Below are 20,616 nucleotides of genomic sequence, written 5' to 3'. Positions count from 1 at the left end.
CTTGCAGTGGCGTATTGGGATACATTGGGATAACTGCCCCCCTCGTGGAAATTTTACCCCTATCTCAATTACGCTTGTGTACAATTAATACAAGTGTGCGTATAAATCAAAAGTTAACGTATAATGTATTATTATTATCGTTCTAGGCTTATATTCGCATTGGATCCAGTCGGTGCGGCGGTTCGTTGGTGAACAGGTATCACGTAGTAACAGCCGGTCACTGTGTCGCCAGGTAAGTCGATTGTTAGTCCCAATGATATTGACTATTGTCATTTCGGTTTTGATCAAAAATCAACAGATATAATATTATAATAATATAATATAAACTTACATATGTGGTTTTGCTATGTATATTATTATAATATTATATTGACTTGTACTATAATATATAATAATTATAATATTATATTAGTGCACTTGTACTTGCAGTCCTGCTTACACACGCATTTAAAAAGATACAGCGATGGTATAATACATATATTCGTGGTTTTTCAAATATTCGACACAATTTAATAATATTATATTTAAAACTTATTTATAGGTGAAATTATTATTATATTTATTTTTTATTTTATATAATATGAAAGTGATTTTTATTCTAAATTAATTTTTTTTCTATTACTGAAAATAATCGCAAATTAACGTGAGTAGGAACTTCACTCTGTAATTTGTTTGATCTCTTAAATCAATTCGGCAATATTTACACCTAAACGTTTTAAATTAATTAATCGTTGTACATGAACCTAATATAGTTCTAAAAGTTTATGTATATGAGCATAATATGCTCATGCTATGGACTTCAAATACTACGTGAAAGATTAATTCGGTACGTATTTAATTTCACTTGAACGAATTTTATCTAAGTAACTTTTTATACGTGTACAAAATATGTCATTCAACATCACAGACATTTCGTAGATTAAAATGAAAATACAATGTCTACGAACGTGATACGGTCTATTTTAACTGCCACATAATATGATAGGTAGGTAGTTTCAATTTCATTTTTACACGGAAATTGTATAGTTTTAATTTTCAAAGAAAAATCAGAATGTACATAAGTACAATTTAAAATAATAAACCATCAAATGATAACAATATAACGGGATCGATTTTTTTAGTATAATTCCCGATGTGGGTTTAACAGGCTCCTATTGTTGTTTAATATTTACTATACCAATATGGCAATATTAGACTTCATATTATGTTCTTAGTGTCCTTAGTAGTCCTTTGCTGCCCATACGTAATAAAGTGTTATTTTGTTTTGAAATCGTCCACTGAAATCAAAAATCTATACATATCAAAAATAAATCACAAGATAATTCGTAGAACATTTCAAATACTAATGCAGTTTTTGCACTGAATACCTTTTCACGGGGCGACGGGCTTTGATATACGAATACATGCCAATATCATCGCGTGCTTGGAGTAACTTCTCGATAGGTATACTCGAAATATCATAGAAATAGAAATGAGTGATCGAAAATGTCACGGTATTATTGACATTGATGACGTTACCTATTGTTCAGTGGTGTAGATCTGATTTATAAATAAATACAAGTCCTCCAAGAAACTATCAGTTTTTAGATATTTGTGTTTATGTCGATTTTTTTGTTAAATTCTTATATCATAACATCATGTTTTATTCCATGAACATTAATAATAAATAAAAACAATTTTTTTCTGATAATTTCTCTGTGATTAACTTCAATATTATAATTTTGAGACGAAAAAACCCACAAATTTACGAATAGATATATTAGTAATTTATAATCGATCGGTTATTATAACAGAAATAATCGCAGACTGTTGCCGTTATGTGGACCATTATACTTGTATTATGTATGACTGTGGTGTTTTAATGTAAAATATCTGATTTAGGTAAGACAATTAAATTTTGATTTGCTAATCGTTTTTGCCGTGGTACGGCAGGTTAAAGTACAGCAATGACTAAGTAATGATCACATTTTAATTATAATATAATGATTTTAAATAAATAAAGTTGACGCAAACATGTAACTGCCTAACGAGTAATGGTCGATATTCTACACTCTGCACATATTGTAAATGTAATACGTTAGACACTATATCGAACCACAATAACGTAGTCTCTACTAATATTATGAAAAAATACATTTTTTACTACGATATACGTTTGCTTTAAAACTAATTTAGAAAAAATTCTGAAAAACATAATAAGTAAAAAATTCAAAACATAAATTTCGTTAAGATGTTGAGGATCCACTTAAACATATTTTCACTAACGGAACTACATTTAAAAACAGTAAACGAACGTTTCGACTCTGCTGTTTCGTGCCTGTCAAAAATTTGAGTTTATTCCCCAAATAAAATTATAATAGATATTTTGTCCCCGGGAGTTAATATCCGGATTAGTTTCTTGAAAATATTAATTTAAACTTTAAAAATGAATGTATACATTATATTTTTTTATGAAAATATGACCTAAATAAATAAAAAAAAATTTTAATGACTCTCGTCTCAGTTGTCTCGCAAATTGTACTAAAATTATAGGTCAATAGTATTATTTTTTTTTAAATAATTTAAAATATCTCCATCATTATAATAATTAAATTCTATACAATACCAATGAATGTATTTTATTTTCATAAAAATTAATTTCTATTTGCATATTTTATGTTTCGTTTATTTATTTTTTCATCATTGAAATAATGAGACGAAAAACAATAAAAATAATAGAAAGATTAATTTCTAAACTTCATATTGTTTTCTTGTAATATAAATAAATAATATAATTTAATAAAAATAACGATTTGAAAATCCGAAGAATAAATATTCTATTATAATTAAAATATACCGGGGACCAAACGTCTCACAGCGTCTGAGAACCAATTCTAATATTTTCTGAATCCTAGATAAATTTAGAACACCAAAAAAAAATCATGACATCGCATCGATATTCTTAGCACTAATCTTATAATGCTATATTATGTATATACCTACCCGTTTAAATAAGACATATTATATATGACGAACGAGTTATGGGGTGGTAAATTTGATAGGTGTTAACCGATTATTGTTAACGTTTAACAAATAATTTTAAAAATTTTAAACCGTTTTATCGGACGACCGTGTACGTGCCTAGTAAAGCAAAACTTTTATGATTTTGCATCGAAGTGTTTGAGAACGACTAAACTGCAGTAAACACGTGCGGCCGTCTCATGCGTTTTCTCTGTCCTCAGGGCTTCGGCGCGACAGGTGCAGGTGACACTCGGCGATTACGTGATCAACTCGGCGGTGGAACCGTTGCCGGCGTACACGTTCGGCGTCCGCAAGATTAGCGTGCATCCGTTCTTCAAGTTCACGCCGCAGGCCGACCGGTTCGACGTGGCCGTGCTCAGGCTCGACAGACCGGTGCAATACATGCCGCATATAGCGCCCATCTGCTTACCGGACAAGGGCGAAGACTTTTTGGGCCATTACGGATGGGCCGCCGGATGGGGAGCTCTGCAAGCCGGTAAATAAATAATATTATTATGATAACGTTTGAACGACGAAATGCGAAAATCGACAGTGACTTTGTAGTTGCATAGTCGTTGTCATCTCACCGTATGCGCGAAATGCAGTCCCCGGTAACGGCGGAAACATTCCTATATAAATAGTTGCATATTGAATTGTGATTAACCGAACTCGAGTTTCCACGAATTCCGACTTATATCTGCTCGAACCTTTTACCGACTTTCTATGACTTTTAAGAATTTAACCATAACAGATTTTAAAATATGCTTAGTAGTAGTAAAACAAACTTTTGAGTTTAAAGAGTTTAACAGAGTTACCACTTTACAAAATATTGAATCTGCCGTCATAGGCAGGACTCGTATATTTTTAACTTTTCGAAACGTTCAAATTCGAATTGTATTACATACAATACTTTATGTATTATGTTTATGCATATTAAACCGACAATATTTGTATGTTCACGCGGTAGACATAGTTTATTGGGGGAGGGGGATTTAGATACATTTTATTGAAAGTGATGCTTAATATATTTCCTTTAAAAATAAAGCTTTTTAATTCTTAAATTTTTTCGTTCACTTTATCGTAATATTGAACATTATTTACTTTTCAAGACATTAAATAGTAATAATATCCGTTATATAATATCTATAACGGTAAAAACTGAAAACTTGATTAAATATATTAAATTCCTTCAATGTGTTTATTGTCGGGATAGACGGTTCGGACAAAAAATGAAAACTATTGACAATAAAATATAAACTAATAATTTAAAAATATTAGTAAATCGTTCAAAAACTATAAGCTTTATTTTTGAGTGTGATAACCCACCAATCACCGCCTGCAAAACCTACATCGCTGGCGTTCTTCGACGTGAAAACAGACTAACGACGTTTGCCCCGAACACATTAAAGAGTCTGTCCGCAGACCATACAATGACAATATTAATATACTTACTATATACTATGGTACACCACCAAGTAAATGTGTATTTTATATTAGGTCGGAATCGAGAAATCATTTTTTTCCAACTCGTCAGTTATACTCCATTATACATACCTATTTATAACGCTGCGTCATCTGTAGATTTATCATTTACAACGAACCGCGGTATTTCAATATGCATATAAACACAAATTTTAAATATGCGTTTCAAATCGAGGTTCAATAATATTACAACGTTTAGTCGCCGAACCGACTTTTCCAATAAATCACATTCCTGCTACGTACAATATAATATATAGTATACCTACGCGTATAACAATATTACATCGCCCATATTATCATCCGCTTGCCTGACGGATGGTCTGCCGTCTGGTAAACTAGCTCCGATGGGAGAGAGAGTGAATACGGCGAGACTGTAGCGATATTATTATTCGTAACTCGTAAGTCGAACGGAAAGCGGAGATTTTTATATTGCCATTTTAACGTGGGTAACGCCTCCCACGTATACTGCAGTTGCCGATAATTATATATGCGTAAAATGAGACACATAGTGTAGCTCAAGTTTACCATAGTTCAACTAAATTGGTGCTTGAGAACTAAGCCCCTGAACGTTTTCACAACATCCTAAATACTCGTATGTATTGGATAATATGTTATGCTAAATATTTTCATCGAAGAACAAAAATATTGACTAAGGACTATGTACTGCAGCAATACTGTTTTTAAAATTTGATTATTTTTCATTTATTAATTTTTTTTTTTTAAGTCAAATCAAAAAAAATGTATATTTAAATAAATTTTTAAATTTTTAATTAAAAAAAATATGTAAATGTAAATATTCATAAAAATTTAACATTTTTATTTACAAATATACAAATTTACTAGAAGTCTCTTGAATAGGCAATACTTCACAAGAACAAAAATGTATGAGCATTGATATTAGCTTTTGGCTTTGTATTTCACAATCAGAGGTGTTTCGATGACGATTTCAGTTGTTCGTTTTAATATCATTTTTTCGTTTCCTAGTTGATCGATGTTTATTAGTTAGTGTAAAACACTTGGGGGCGTAGGCTCGCCTACAAATATTGCCACTGATCCGTGTACGTATAACACGTGTACACATATAATAGCCCCCGGACCACCGTAGTCCGATCTTTACGACCGGTTTTTTACATTTTTTTTACCATAATTATTATTAATATTATACACCATTGTCCGCCGTCCATTGCCAACGCGTCACTTAATTTTCTTCGTTATCTCCGGACAAGGACGACATTACTAGTAATTGAAACAAGTCAGTTTATCATGTGGTAAAAATGAATCTTCGCCTAATATATTATTAAATTTCATATATAATATGTACCTCATTACCTCTGTCATGTGAGTCTGTATAATGCGATCGTTTACACCTCAGAGGAGGTTATCATAAGAATTATATTTGTATATTCATCATCGTATACGCATTTACCCCGGAGACAAACTAAGATCCGTTTTTATTGACTGGTACCTACTAATTGTTTTTTTTTTTCAATTTGAGATCAAAAATCTAACAAATAAAAAATACAAGTCGTTAAACAAGGCTTAAGGATAAATTTAAATTTATGCTCCGATTTTGGTAAAAATAATTGATTATAATTTAAAAATGTTAGAATATACGAACGTATAAAGTTATATTATATAATATATTAGGTATGTTTAAACTATATGTTTTTATTGATTTTTATTTCTATTTTTTAAGTCTAGTTTTTAGTGTACATAATATGATCTTTACGCCTACGTTTTTTTAAAAATAATCCTTAAACGCAGTGATGATACAATATTATTATTATTATTTTATGATAAAATTCACTGTTATTTATGTCAACAAATGCCCTTTAAAGGGTTAAATCAAATCTATACTTATTGTTATTATAATACTTTTACAAATAATTATCTATGTTTTAATTTCTAGTTTGTGTACTAAATTTAATTATTTTACTATTTAGTCAATATAAATTTATAATTTTAGGCACCATAGTCTGTTATTTGCCTTCATGAGCCCCACAGGTTTGAAATGTGATATCTTGTCACTTAATCAATTCTAATGTTTTTTTTTTTCAAAATTAAATATTTTAGATGAGCATTTTGTTAAAAAAAAAAAATTCCTAATAAAAATTTTCGCTCTCCAGTTCTTGAAAAACTCTATCAGAAAATTTTAAAAGGTTTAATATAAAAAAACCAATAAAACTCACATCGGTTGTATTTGTGCTCTAAAGCCCAAATTTCAATCTACTCTATTCTCACAACTGTTGAGTGTATAGTTGACCATAAATAGTTTTTGTTCATATTTAAATATTAAAGTACAACTGATTCAAATCTACCGACTTTTTGATACGAATATAAGTATCGTTATGAGAATTAGACATAAGAGAGAGAGAGAAAGAGATGAGAGTACGAGAGAGAAAGAATGATGTTTGTGTGATCGAAAGGGGAGAGAAATCGGCAAATATTACGCACACCGATATACCGTTAGTGTAGTGTCATCCGCTTTTGAATTACCGTGTTCTTTTTTATGAGCCTAGTGATCTATAAAATTGCGGAACCACGGTAATCCTAGCTGTGTGTTACACATATAATTAGGTTTATGCGTTTCGACGGTCGCGGAAAAAACATATATACCTACTGCTAGGTATAAATGTATTTCAAGCGACGACCTCCATAACGGTTTTGCGAGCGATGCAACAATTTGTTGTCCTTTTGTTAGGGTTTCTACAGTATATGTTATATTGGTGGACAGGAGATGACAACACGCGTTTACTATAATATTCGCATTATTATTGGGCACGTTCCGGGATACTTGTACAATGCCATCACAAAACATTGAGCTAATTATACAGCACAATATGGTATATGCTACATAACATAACGTCACAACAATAGTAATATTATATTAACTATAATGTTATACCGTTAACAACCGATGTCCGTTTTAATAGATATTTATAGACCAAAGGTGCGCGATAATCGATTGTATCATAATAAATCCATTGTGGAGACCATATTGTGTGGAGTATATTAAAATGTATAGGTACAAGAAAAGTTTGTTTGTGCGCAGTTCGATTGGCGCCGGAAAACACATTCGTCACCGACGGTATAATGTCGAAACGAATCATTGGTCAGTCAAAATTGAAAAACAAATTGTGCACAAAAAAGTAAAAGAGAACCTTCAGCAGACGTCTGTTCGGAAAGTACTATAACGGATGTCGCACTAATAATTAAAATTACACAGAGAGTAAACAATTGTGAATTCAACCTAAACGATACAGGCATATAAAACACCCGTATTACGAAGAATGGGATGGAAAAAACTACCAAATAAGTACTAATACCGTACTGTGACATTTCATTCAGTCGGAGCAATTTTTGGAAATTAGATTAAATTAAATTATTTGTTAAACGTTGTCTTTTACAAATTTCAAAAACTGACAGCTGAATAAAATAAAATTATAAATATTATATATATAATGACACGATAGCCGTAGATGTGATTCGAAAATATTAATAAATAATAAATATCTACAGAAGAATATATACGTACAAAAATATCAAATTATTAAAATTGATTATACCTCGAAAACTTATATAACAATTATTATATAAAATATTATTTAGATAATAAAATGCATAATAAATACCTTATAATAAAAAATAACCAGCACCGGAGTAACCAATGAAAATTATATTTCTTTCTAATTTTACAATAGCAGCTATTTTCGGAACTATAATAGAGCTATTAAAATCGGTGAGAAATAAAAAATTCGGGTAATCGTTGTAAATAATTTTCTATTATATGAATTATATCCAATTATTTATCCTTCGTGTACGACCGATACTCATCCAATCGAACTAAAAGACATATTTTTCAATGTTGGATACGTGGAAATTGAATAATATTTATTGATTTTTGGGAACTATACGTATCACATTAATATACACAATATACGTATTACGTATAAGGGATTTTTCTTGTTATTATCTAAATAAGGTATTTTATTCTTAAACTATTTGGTATAGAAAGTATATTATAAAGTACCTAATATTTAAAATTGTTATACATTTTATTTAAAAAATTACCTACATTTTTGTTTTTTTTAACAACATATAATAGAAATTCCGTGATAATATATAAATAACAACACGCGCATTTAGTATGGGATTCGAAAATCAAGTTCTGTACAATACTTAATTATCGTTTAAAATACGGTCGAACGTGCACAAAATGTCTAGGACTTGGATTTAATATTAATAGAGTAACGTGCGATTTATTTATGAACCTCGAGCGATGGTAATCGTGCGGACAACCAATTATAATATAATAATAAAAAAAATACAAACGGAGGTAATGAAACTGTGGGGTAGAAGAAGATAGGTAGATAGAGAGAGAGAACGACCGAGACCATTATAAATTCTAACGAAGAATCTTAAAATCGAATGTATACAATATTCAAGCTGTATTTGCCAAGAATACTCCACAACATTTTTTCTTAAATAAATAATTTATTGAATTCTGATTTATGGAATTTTTGCATATACTTAAAAGTCATATTTTAAAATTCTAAGATTTTTATACCAAAAAAGTATTTTATGGTAATCCAAACTTTTTTTTCAAACGACAACCACAAGAAAGCTGTTAAACAATAGACTTTTACAAATTTATATGTATCTAAATAGAAATTTATTAGTAGTTTTTGAGTTACTTAATTTTATGTACTAAGAATAAGGCTTTAAAGATGATGGGTCCATGATAAGTTTGAAAATATTGGAAGACCAAAGATAATATGAAAATTTTAGAAATTAATATTTATGTATTGATATTTTATAATTGGAAAAAATTGTCTTAAGCATAATATGAACTAGATTAATATCAAATTAATTGTATATTATTTCAAAACAATTTTTAAGGATTACGATAGAAGTAAAGACTAAAGTCTAAGACTAATAGATAGGTATTAATATAACTATTCGCTAGATTTTGATTTAGATACGCATCATAATCATTTTTAAAAAAAAACATTTGCTTAACAATTTACAGTAAAAAACGTCGGTAATCGTTTGAAAAAAATAAATTTGTATCATTTCTTAAATAGTATAAAAAGATCTAGATATTTTAAAATATGGACCTAAAGTATTATATTTGATATATTTGAATTAAAAAAAAAATAACAGAACTTAAATAAATAATGCATCAAGTGAAATAAATATTGCAAAACTGTATATGATTTACTATAAGTATAATAATATAACGATGTAGGTACCTCTATAAACGATGTACCTGTCTGTCGGCGAAATAAAACGAAAACATCATTCGGCCGTTTTTATCTCGTTTCATGCCAATGCTGGAACTCGTTCAATAATGATAAAAAGTGAGCAATGACAACAACGTATTGACGGCCAGTATTATAGAAATAGGTACAATACGGTTTAGTCGTATCGATACCCACCTGGAGTTATAATAATAATAATAATACAATAAAATCACGCGCTCGCCCGCTTTCGAATCTCGTCCGAAGACAGTGACGGATATACGAATTCACAATCATATTGATAACATTTCGGTTGACAGCTTACTCCGCGTTATAGAGCCGTGAGTACATATTTATCGTCCGCGCAAGAGTCGTACGTCGTTATATCAATATTATTATTATCGTTATCATCGTAATATAGTGGTTGTCGCTCGAGGATCACGGATTGAAATCTTTATAATAATATTATATATTTAGTCGGCGCGCAGTCGACAATACATATCAATAATATATTGTTATTAATGGTGTACGTTGTTCGGATGACGGAGCACACGAGTGCGTTTCAATGAACGAAACGACTTGTACACTCTAACATGTGTACCATTTATTATCATGCACATGAACAATTTTAGATATGCAAAACAAAAAAATTGCAACTTATTTATTACTACTTATTAGTCATATAATAGTTATTCCGCTACACCATAGGACTTTTTATTATATTGAAAATAACTACGACATGGTAATATTGTAATGAAAAACTTGTTTGACAAAAGTGATACGTAGTCGTGGCGTACCTATTACCGAGTCATAGAAAAAACACGGATTAAAAGGTTTTGTACCTGTGTTTAATAATTCTGCATAAAATACACGAGGCAATGAAAGCATATTTTTTTTTTTTTAGAAAATACAAATAAACTAAGAAGTATGTACTTTTCCCTAGATGCATAGTTATCGTTACAAAGTCTCGTTACTGTATAGAAATATACAATGCCCGTTATTGGTTTCTAACTCGATCTGTTATTTACGCATTATTTATAAATATATCGAGAATGTACGAATGTACCTATAGAAAAATGTAGAACTCTTACAACATCTGTACTCTAATATTATTATTATGATTTTACGATTTCCGCGGAGGGAGACAGATCGTTGGAATCACTGCATTTCCTGGTGAAAGTTCGAAAGATTACACCCCTCGACCTTCATAGAATATATTATACATATTGCATCTTCAAAACGGCGTGTGATTAATGTACAAAAAATAATAATTAACATCAATTTTTGTTTCGACTGTGAAACAGGTTAGGTTAGTACTAAATTGTACTAAATACTAATGCGGTAACCACCCGCACACTCAAGAATTTTAGTTCTCAGTATTTCGTTTATTACCTAAGTCCGAGCAGGCGAATCGTCGACAACTCGCACAGTTAAAATTTGAACGCCTTCCAGTTTAATATTGTGGTCTGTGTATTAGGTCCATATTCGTATACCCGGTGATATTAATGCGCGTTTTACGTGTTGTAGGTACATAATAATAATATGATAATAACAATAACTCGACGGAAATTATTCTGGGCCGGCATTCGGTCGGCGGACGCGCGCGCGTGTCCAGACTCCGGATCGCCGAAAACGTACTTAAATAGAATAATAGTTGATAATATAGTGATAAACCGTTATTATGCTCTTTGTGTATAATTTATACAAATATTATTATATAGGTACGTTCTTGTCGCAGCTATTATTATAACGTATATCGGTCTGCGTGGGCGACGACAGACGATGCGCGCGCATCATCGTAATCTAGCGATTTCGCCGTGAACGCGCGTTGTAAGACTGGTAAAAATACACACACACACACACACAGACACACATACTAAACAATAAAGGAAATGCGTCCGCCACGCGTGTCACGAACATGGAAACGAGTTTCTAAAAAAGTCTTTGTGCGCAATGCCGTCTATCACACACCACAGTTGTCGCCACCACCGCTGCCACAGCAGTGGCGTCTCTCGTCCGCACGTCTCTCGCGGACTAGGCGAATCTTTTCGGTTATTGTTTATCGTCGGAATTCGTTTGGTCTTTATCCCCGCTCGTGGAGACAAAACTAATTTTTGAAACTCACGATGAAGTAAAAGGTCCACGTTGATGGATTTGTCGGAAGAAATATACTAATAATTAGTATTACACGCAACACTAAAGAAGGAACATGTCGTATAATATAACTATATAGACTAAGGGCACAGATCATTGTTGAAATGGTTTGTTTTATGTTTTCGTACGGCCTAATGTACGAGAACTTTAAATGGCCAGCAACACGTCGTATAGACATTATAAAATAACTTAAATTATTCGAGTATACGGGAACTCTTGTCACACAGCCGCAAACTCCGATAACAGATATAATCACAATAATATTCAATATGTATACTCATAATATTATTAAAACTAACAAAAATGACCGCGTTTTTCTGTATATAGTATACATATCCACCACTGCTACAAAGAACTATTTCTTCCCTTTGGGCCCTTATGTCCTCCTACCAACAGATCTTAATGCAGATCATATAATATCTTTATAAAAGGACCCCGCTGCAGATCCGCGTGTGGACACGCATATTCCTATTTGTGAAGCTTTAGGGAAAAAGATGACCTTTAAAACGTATTAGAATACCATCTATTAATACTCGACGGTCTCGATCCTTATCCATATCACCATTCCTCTCAATCCTCCATCACGGTGCCATGCACAGGCACCTGTATTATGGCGTGTCTGTGCCACCTCGTGATGTCCGGACGACCGCATCCGAAAACGGATCGCACGCCGGTTGGCATTTAAAATGTAGAATGGTTAAAAAATATTATTGTTTATCGATAGTATACAGTGTTTTGTTGTTGTTTTGCGTGTTTTTCGCTACACAGGTTCTAGACTGAGGCCGAAGACGCTGCAGGCTGTCGACGTTCCGATCATCGACAACAGACAGTGCGAGAGATGGCACAAATCCAACGGCATAAACGTTATAATCTACGACGAGATGATGTGCGCCGGTTACCGGGAAGGATCGAAGGATTCGTGCCAAGTGAGTAAAACGCAGCCGGGTTTAGATTTTACGCCAACGGGTTTTTCTTCGATCTCTTCTAAATTATCGTTTCGTATAGCCTCCGACTGCATCGTTTCAAATAGCATAATAATATAATTATATTAATTCTGAACTGTCCTCCAGACGATCACCGAAAGGAATTATTATACCAACTCGCCTTAACGCTTTCTTCACGCCGGAGTTTAATTTCGTGCAAAACAAAAAAAAATTGTAATTCAATTTTTCTAAACCCACAATCACAACGATGAAATAATTGATATTTATTAGATTATTATTATTATTTAAAAAATTAAAAGTCGATCGTAATCAATGAAAAAATAAATAAACACAATATCTGGCGCTAATATAATATCATCGTGTGGACTTGTGATTTGACGTAAAATTCATTGCGCACAACTGTTATGAAAGCAAACGTCACGTATGATATACCCACTCGACGAATGTCGAGATTTTTCCGGATGGGTGACTAACGCATTCGGCGATTTTAACGAAGCGGCTTTCTTCCGACACGCTCAATGGAAGTCGTACGTTAACAATTTTCTTTGAAGAAAATCAAGAAAATAATAATAATATGATACAACATTTATCGTTAGGAAAAATAACGAACATAAACCGTGAAAAAAAGATAATATCCACAACAATAATATCTAATGTTACAATAATAATATAAGTATAATATATTATATTATTCTTACATGCTATCGTTCTTATACCAACCATAAATTTTCAAGGAGGGTTAGTTAATATAGTAATACATTTGTCCATTTTGCATACTTTTATTTTCGTCAAAAATAATTATTTTTAGAAATTATAGCGTGATATAAATATTCAAGTATTATTCAACAGGGAGTTTTCAAACCAGGGTACCCCTTAGTTATTGCGCCTGTGGTGCGTGAATGTATACAATTTTTTACAATTATAATTTTTTTTTTTAATTTTTACTTTTTTTATGAACACATACATTTTTTAATTCATACTTCCATCAAAATATTTTTAAGGATTATTTAAATGAATATTAATTTAAAAAAAAATTATTAAATAAATCTTTAAAAAATGCTAAGTAAAGTAGTGCCTACCGACTACTCGCAAAATGTTGGTTCACTAGTCCACTCATCAAGTTTTAAATATTTACACCTAATTAACTATTAGGTGTAAACTTTAAACTGGTCATTTAAGTGTAAAATAAATATACTTCTAAAAATATTTTGCTTAGGAATGTGAAATTAAAAATGGTTAAATTAAAAAAGTGAAAATTGTAAAAAAAAATTAATTGCTTCGCATTGACATGAATAAAAATAATGTTTGTAATAATAATTAATGAATGTACACATTTAAATGAATCACCTCGTAAACGGTATAGCGGTAGACACCACAAATAATAACAATATATCGATTTAACATTTGCATATGAAATGATAAGTAACCCATATCTATCAATATCTATATAATATTATCTGCCTGTATGTCGCGGATACCTATAGACCGGAAACTTTTACGGTACCTACGCGGAACATTTCTTCCGGTCCAGTGCGATAGTCAAATCCACCGACTTACATTCTCGTTTATGATTTTCACAGGGTGATTCGGGCGGACCACTGATGCTGGAGAAAACGGGCAGATGGTACCTGATCGGGATCGTGTCGGCCGGTTACTCGTGCGCGCAGCGCGGGCAGCCCGGCATATATCACAGGGTGGCGTTGACGGTCGACTGGATTTCCTACATAATCAATTCGTCGCAACAATAGTAATACAGCAGTGTACTATGTATACCACATCTACACCGCGTGCTGTGCACAAGTCCCGACGGACCGATGCAGACATTGTATATAATAATATTTTAATATTATATATACGATGCATACCGCTTTTCCAAACTATTCATATTTATAACGTTAATAATTTATAATACATATTATAGCATGATATATACGTATTGTGTGCGACGTACGTTTATGTGCGTTCGTATATTATATAATATATTATATTATTTTATTTTACACTATTTATAGATATTTAAGTTATTTTATTTTATTGGATTATTTTTAATAACGAACCGTCGTGCTCGCCTGTACGCGATCGCGGTGATATATCATTATTATTTCAAATTATTATAATATTTTTTGTTATTATTATTGGCTGCGACGGTAGGTAACGATCGTTAGCGACCAAATCTTGTATTTGATCACTCACAAAACACCACGTCACCCTCAACTGACACCACCGCACATCGCCACCGTGCAGGTCTCGATGTATTGTTATTAATATAATATTGTATATATATAAAAACGTGTACAGTAATGAATAATTTTACGTGTATAAACTCACAACGTGGCTGTAATAATAGTGTAATTAATTTAATAACAATAATAGAAGTATAAGAGAACACAAAAACCAAAAACCGTATTGTTTTCTTGCATTCTTAATCGGTAATGCAGTGTAATATTATGCCCATACAATTTATTTTTCGAAACTCCTACCTCGTCCTTCCTCGGTTCTTCGTCAATCTCTCCCATTCTCTCACTGTATAGGTTTCTCATCTCTCTACGGACCGCGACGGATGACGACGACGTAATCGCGTCGCTACAGCTGAAATGAAAAAAAAACATAAAATAACCAAACAGCATACCCCGTTTACGACATAGGAGTATAGTGCCGTATATAATTCTGCAGAAATACAATAACGATTGCGCGTCACTAAAGCGACAACGATGGTATATGGTCTCACGAATTAATTTCTTGACGAGCAACTAGAAATAGTCCTCGAGAAACGTTCTTAGGAAACAAAGGATATTTCCCTTACCCATTGGGAACTCTTTTAAAAAAAAAAAAAATCAATTTATGCTATATTATACGACAATACCTATCGGAGAAACATTATTTTATTTAACATCAACATAAATAGAATCTTTGTGCCGATCTAATGAATGAAATATTTTAAGTAGGTACAAAACTTAAATTTTTAGATTCTTAGATTTTTTAAATTACCAAAAAGTGTCCCTTAAACACTATTGTATAATATTTTCATGCATAACATATTGATCATTTGAAAAATGTATGACTATAACAAGTTAGATAAAATATTTAATCATATTATATTCGTAACAATATATGTATAAAAATTATGATCTCCCTAATAAATTCTCGGTACCTATTCCAGGGAATTGTCACATCATGACGAGACGTAGAAAACGAAGCAGGCTGCAGATGATTGATTTTTGAATAATGAAAATTTCAGAACTTTGAAAAAAAATTTCATTGACTATCATAATATTAAATAATACTGTATACACATTAATATTTTACGAGCATGATGTTTATACGATAATAATATTATTATAATTCTATACGTGCAAACACCTCTGGACCAGCAGAGCTCACGTGAAAGGTGTTTTATTATCATTGTTTATTTTGTACGCGTTCAATGAATGCGAGCGACTTGGAAATGGTTCGTGTGCGACTATCCGAGCACAATTAAACCCGTCCGATTGTCTAATTGGATATCAGAGAAAGTGAATCGTTTTTCTCCTTCTTTTCATTCGTTTTCCCGAGCTCGGCGATTACGGCGGCTGAGTGGGGGATGATGATACACGCACAATAATATACGGTAAAATAAAATAATATTATGTTATATGATTGTGTAGCATAACACTTAAAATTACTGTTAAAGAAACTTTTTCATACCTTTCCGTGGTGTATTTTTCACCCACGCTCGCATTGTTCTCGACTTTATAACGTGTGATTATTTTTATTTTTTTAACCGTTTGGTAAACAATTCGTTCAAATATAAAAATTCGAAATAACGCGTGAAATATCACATGTGAAAGATTAATTGTTTTATATATATATATATTGAATAGTATATAAACTAAAACAGCAAGGGCGCTGAGATCGAATGTGATAAAGATAACAACATACACGATACACCGAAATCGTGTCATTGAAAAGACAATAATGTTCCGTACACGTACAGGTGTGGTATAGTGAAATATTTAAATTTTCAAGCGAGGATGAAAGACGAAAATATTAGATACGAAAGGAATGTCATTATTCGTTTATTATACATTCATATTCATAATATATATACGTAGTATCAAATTTTAATAATTCATTAGATTTTATCTAGATATTTAATATAAAATTGTAAACATAACATCTACATAAATAATGATGATAACGATTAAACTATACAAGAAAAAATAACTAACAAGTGAAACAATTATAGATGACTGAAGAACGACTATTTGATCAGATAAATATGTCAAAAATGCATTCATTATTGCCATAAAAAGTAATAAAGAATTATTTTATTAGTCTGCAATTATTTTAATAAATACTATTTGAAACGCTTTTAAAATTTTAAAAATATACATAATATATTATACAATAGATTCTTATTATATCGAACGTCCTTATCTCTAATTGTTCGATATCTCGAACTATATCGAAATCCTTTTGAAACTACCATTGCACTTAATAACGTTTTTCTCTCGATAACTCGAAATAGAATTAAATATTATTCGTTATCTCGAATACACAAATAATATTTTTATTACGGTAAGAACAAAAATTAAGCAGTATATTTAGGTATTAAATTTTAGTATGATTACTGTGGTTTTACACGTTTTTAGTCAATATCAATTATAGCAGTCATTCATATACAATATACTAAAATGGAAAATAAGCATAAATTAAATGTCCTTACAATTAATTTTTACATTCTTACATAAACAAAAAAAAAATATTAAACAAACTTTAATGACAAATTTTTTAAAAAAAATCAATTTTTTCATTATTGTAGTTTATTATTTTTATGTATGTAGTATTATAGTACTTTAAGTATTCTAATTATGCATTTTAAACATTCAAATTATTTACTAATTTTTTTAAGAATTTTAATAAAACTTCGAATTTTTTCCTGTTCCCCTTGAGATTCGCTATAATGAAAATCTACTGTATTAACATCATAACCGTATATTCGTTTATCTCTGCTGTGCAATTGATTCACGTGAGATCAAAAAAGTTAGCAGAGAATGAGAGCAAGTGGATTGCTCATCTCGGTTTTATTTTTCTCCGAGCAATGCCGGGTAATACTACTACAGTAGTATATTAACTATAATTAATAATAATATATATGTTTTAAAATATAAAAATATACTCAAAGAATTATTTTTCACAGTCTAAAACATCCTACCCTACCGGTTGCGCTACTCACCTTGACATTCTTCGGCGTTAAGTTAAACGTCTAAGAAGTAAAAAAAATTGAATTAATTAAAACGGCAGACCAAAAACTATGACAGTACAGAAATATGTATAATATATTATATAAATATTACTGTTGGGTGAAAGTCACGTGCCGTTGCCGCGCAGCTTTGATACTCTGCTAATCAGATTTGAAAAATTGTTGCTTCCTCCTAAAGTCATTTTGTCAAATCGTTTTGTGTTCTTTCGTTTTTAACGCATTTTGCAAATAGTACTGCTTTTAAAATCTATAGGTACGGCGACGGCGGTGACGAAGAAAGTGAACAGCCCATTTGTCCACCACCCACTGCAGTTTCTTATATGATGTTGCAGGCTACTATGTTGAACGCGTTCCCAAACGAGGTTTCTTCGCTTGGTGAAAAAATGTAATAATGACCAAATAATGAGGCGGGCTCGTGGAGTGATGATTTCCAGATGAAAATATTATCATTTTCATCTTTTGTGACACAGTTCCTTGCCGACGACAACTCGAATTATTTGTCGCCGTAATTATTCGAATTCGGTTTTAAATTCACAAGCTGCTATACGCACAAAAAAAGACAAATAATAAATGCATGTAATTTTTACACGGGTATTGGGAAATGAAGAACGACCCATTACGAAACGATAGATACCATTATTGTCATAAAACAATGAAATATACTATCAAATTGTAATTTCACTATGGACCCAGTTTATGAGCTGTAGGTAAGTAGGTACCAACTCATTTATTATTATTCTGAAATTCTACAACTCGAAAATCAACATCAAGATCATAATCAGTATTACTATCGATAACGTTTACACTTAACAACTTAAAATCTAATCGATTTTATTGGTCATTCTTCGAGAGAAAATTAATATACAAATTATCATAAAATAATCATATAATGTGTATAAATAATAATTAATTACTTTATATTATGTGAAAAGGCAAGTACATAAACATCAAATAAATTACAAAAAACAATACACATTAATTTACATTAATTTTGTTTATCTACATAAACGATAAGCCTATTACATTATATTAAAGTTTTTAATGGGACCTATAGTTGAACTCAAAATATATCTTTTGAAGAAACGCCACACTCACATAAGTTTTCCACATTTTATGATTGTATACAACAAAGTAATATTGTATTCAGCGGTTTTACCTTAGCGTAATAAATAATAACCTTTAACAATAGAGATAATTAACCTATTATAAAATTTAAAGGTAAAACCATTATTTTTTCTATAATTTCTAGTGAGTTTTCGTGATACTTTAATTTTTAAGCAAGTTATGGGCATTTTTAAATTGTAACATTTCATATACTCACTATATCTTATTTTGAAAATAATTGAACAATTATCTCTATTATTAAAGGATATTACACAAAATCGGAACTGCTAAACACAAATTTTATCATACTATGTTTGTTGTAAAACGGAGACAAGTGACAACATTGCAAAATTTCGTTAAGCAAAATCGATTTTGTGTTTTTTAATAAAATATTACAATAATTTTACATAAATTATCATAACTAAGACAAAGCACATATTATCTGTGTTTGCGTGTTGTATTTTATGATATTTTAATTTTAAAGCGAGTTACGAATATGTACAATTTACAATTTAAAAATGTTCATAACTTTTGTTTGAAAATTAAAGTATTGTAAAAAAAAAGATCCAAATATAAACACGAATGATACGCGCTTACTTAATTTTAAGCGTTCAATTAACTCTAATGTTAAACCTAACAACATAAAATAGGTTATGCTGAACGTAAATTGATATATCGTTAAATTTAAAGGTTAAAATAATTATCACTTTGGGGCCTCACGTAGGTTTTTTCTTTACTTTAAATTTGAAGTAAGTTATGATCATTTTAAAATCCCCAAACATTTTCCAATTAATTTTTTTTTTTAATTACTTAAAAATTAAAACAGCTAACATTGAAAAGTGTATCTTATATTCGTATATTATTCTTACCTTAAAATTCGATATTAGGTCAATTCACTCTTTTATTTAAAATGAACCGACTAAAATGGATTATTCTGAACGTAAAATTGACTTGCTATATTATGATTTGCTTGCTTGCAAGACGGATAAACAACACATGCTGGTGTGGCGTCTTCTTGCAGAATCGCACTTAACTTATGTCCTACTCTACCTGTATTGATATTTCTTTCGTTATTTCAACAGCCGATTGGTTCTATTCACGCTAATGTGTTTTATTTAAACTGATGATTCAATTATTGTTGTAATGAAGGGCACTTAAGATAAGTAGGTATGTTTATTCAGTTTTGACACCACCGATTTTCTACATAAAATTATTAAAACCACGAAAGATACTTATAAGATGTAATAATTAAATATACTTGTCCTTAAGGGGTAAGGACTATACATCAAGTTCTTATGCATTTTCGATTTACAGTGAATAAAACAATATTTTAAATAAATATCAGAGGTTAGGATCTCTCAAAATATAACTTATGTTCATTTAATGTACCTGTACGATACTAAAGAACATACTAAAAATATTTTCACCGAGGGGCCATTAAAAAGATTGC

General features: G+C 30.9%; 1 protein-coding gene across 2 annotated transcripts in view; it reads left to right on the top strand.

Moving 5' to 3' along the window:
- Nucleotides 1–14,939, top strand: part of LOC113559305 — a 32,496-nt gene extending 17,557 nt beyond the window's left edge. For both annotated transcript variants that reach the window (XM_026964979.1, XM_026964978.1), the window contains 4 exons: nucleotides 147–232; nucleotides 3,222–3,496; nucleotides 12,645–12,802; nucleotides 14,401–14,939. In XM_026964979.1, coding sequence (XP_026820780.1) covers nucleotides 147–232; nucleotides 3,222–3,496; nucleotides 12,645–12,802; nucleotides 14,401–14,568 — 687 coding nt within the window. In that variant the 3' untranslated portion in view covers nucleotides 14,569–14,939. The remainder of the gene's footprint in view (nucleotides 1–146; nucleotides 233–3,221; nucleotides 3,497–12,644; nucleotides 12,803–14,400) is intronic.
- Nucleotides 14,940–20,616: the final 5,677 nt, after the last annotated feature.

The sequence above is a fragment of the Rhopalosiphum maidis genome, chromosome 3, assembly GCF_003676215.2.
Source record: "Rhopalosiphum maidis isolate BTI-1 chromosome 3, ASM367621v3, whole genome shotgun sequence".
Lineage (NCBI taxonomy): Eukaryota > Metazoa > Arthropoda > Insecta > Hemiptera > Aphididae > Rhopalosiphum > Rhopalosiphum maidis.
This window is presented reverse-complemented; position numbering and strand designations above follow the sequence as displayed.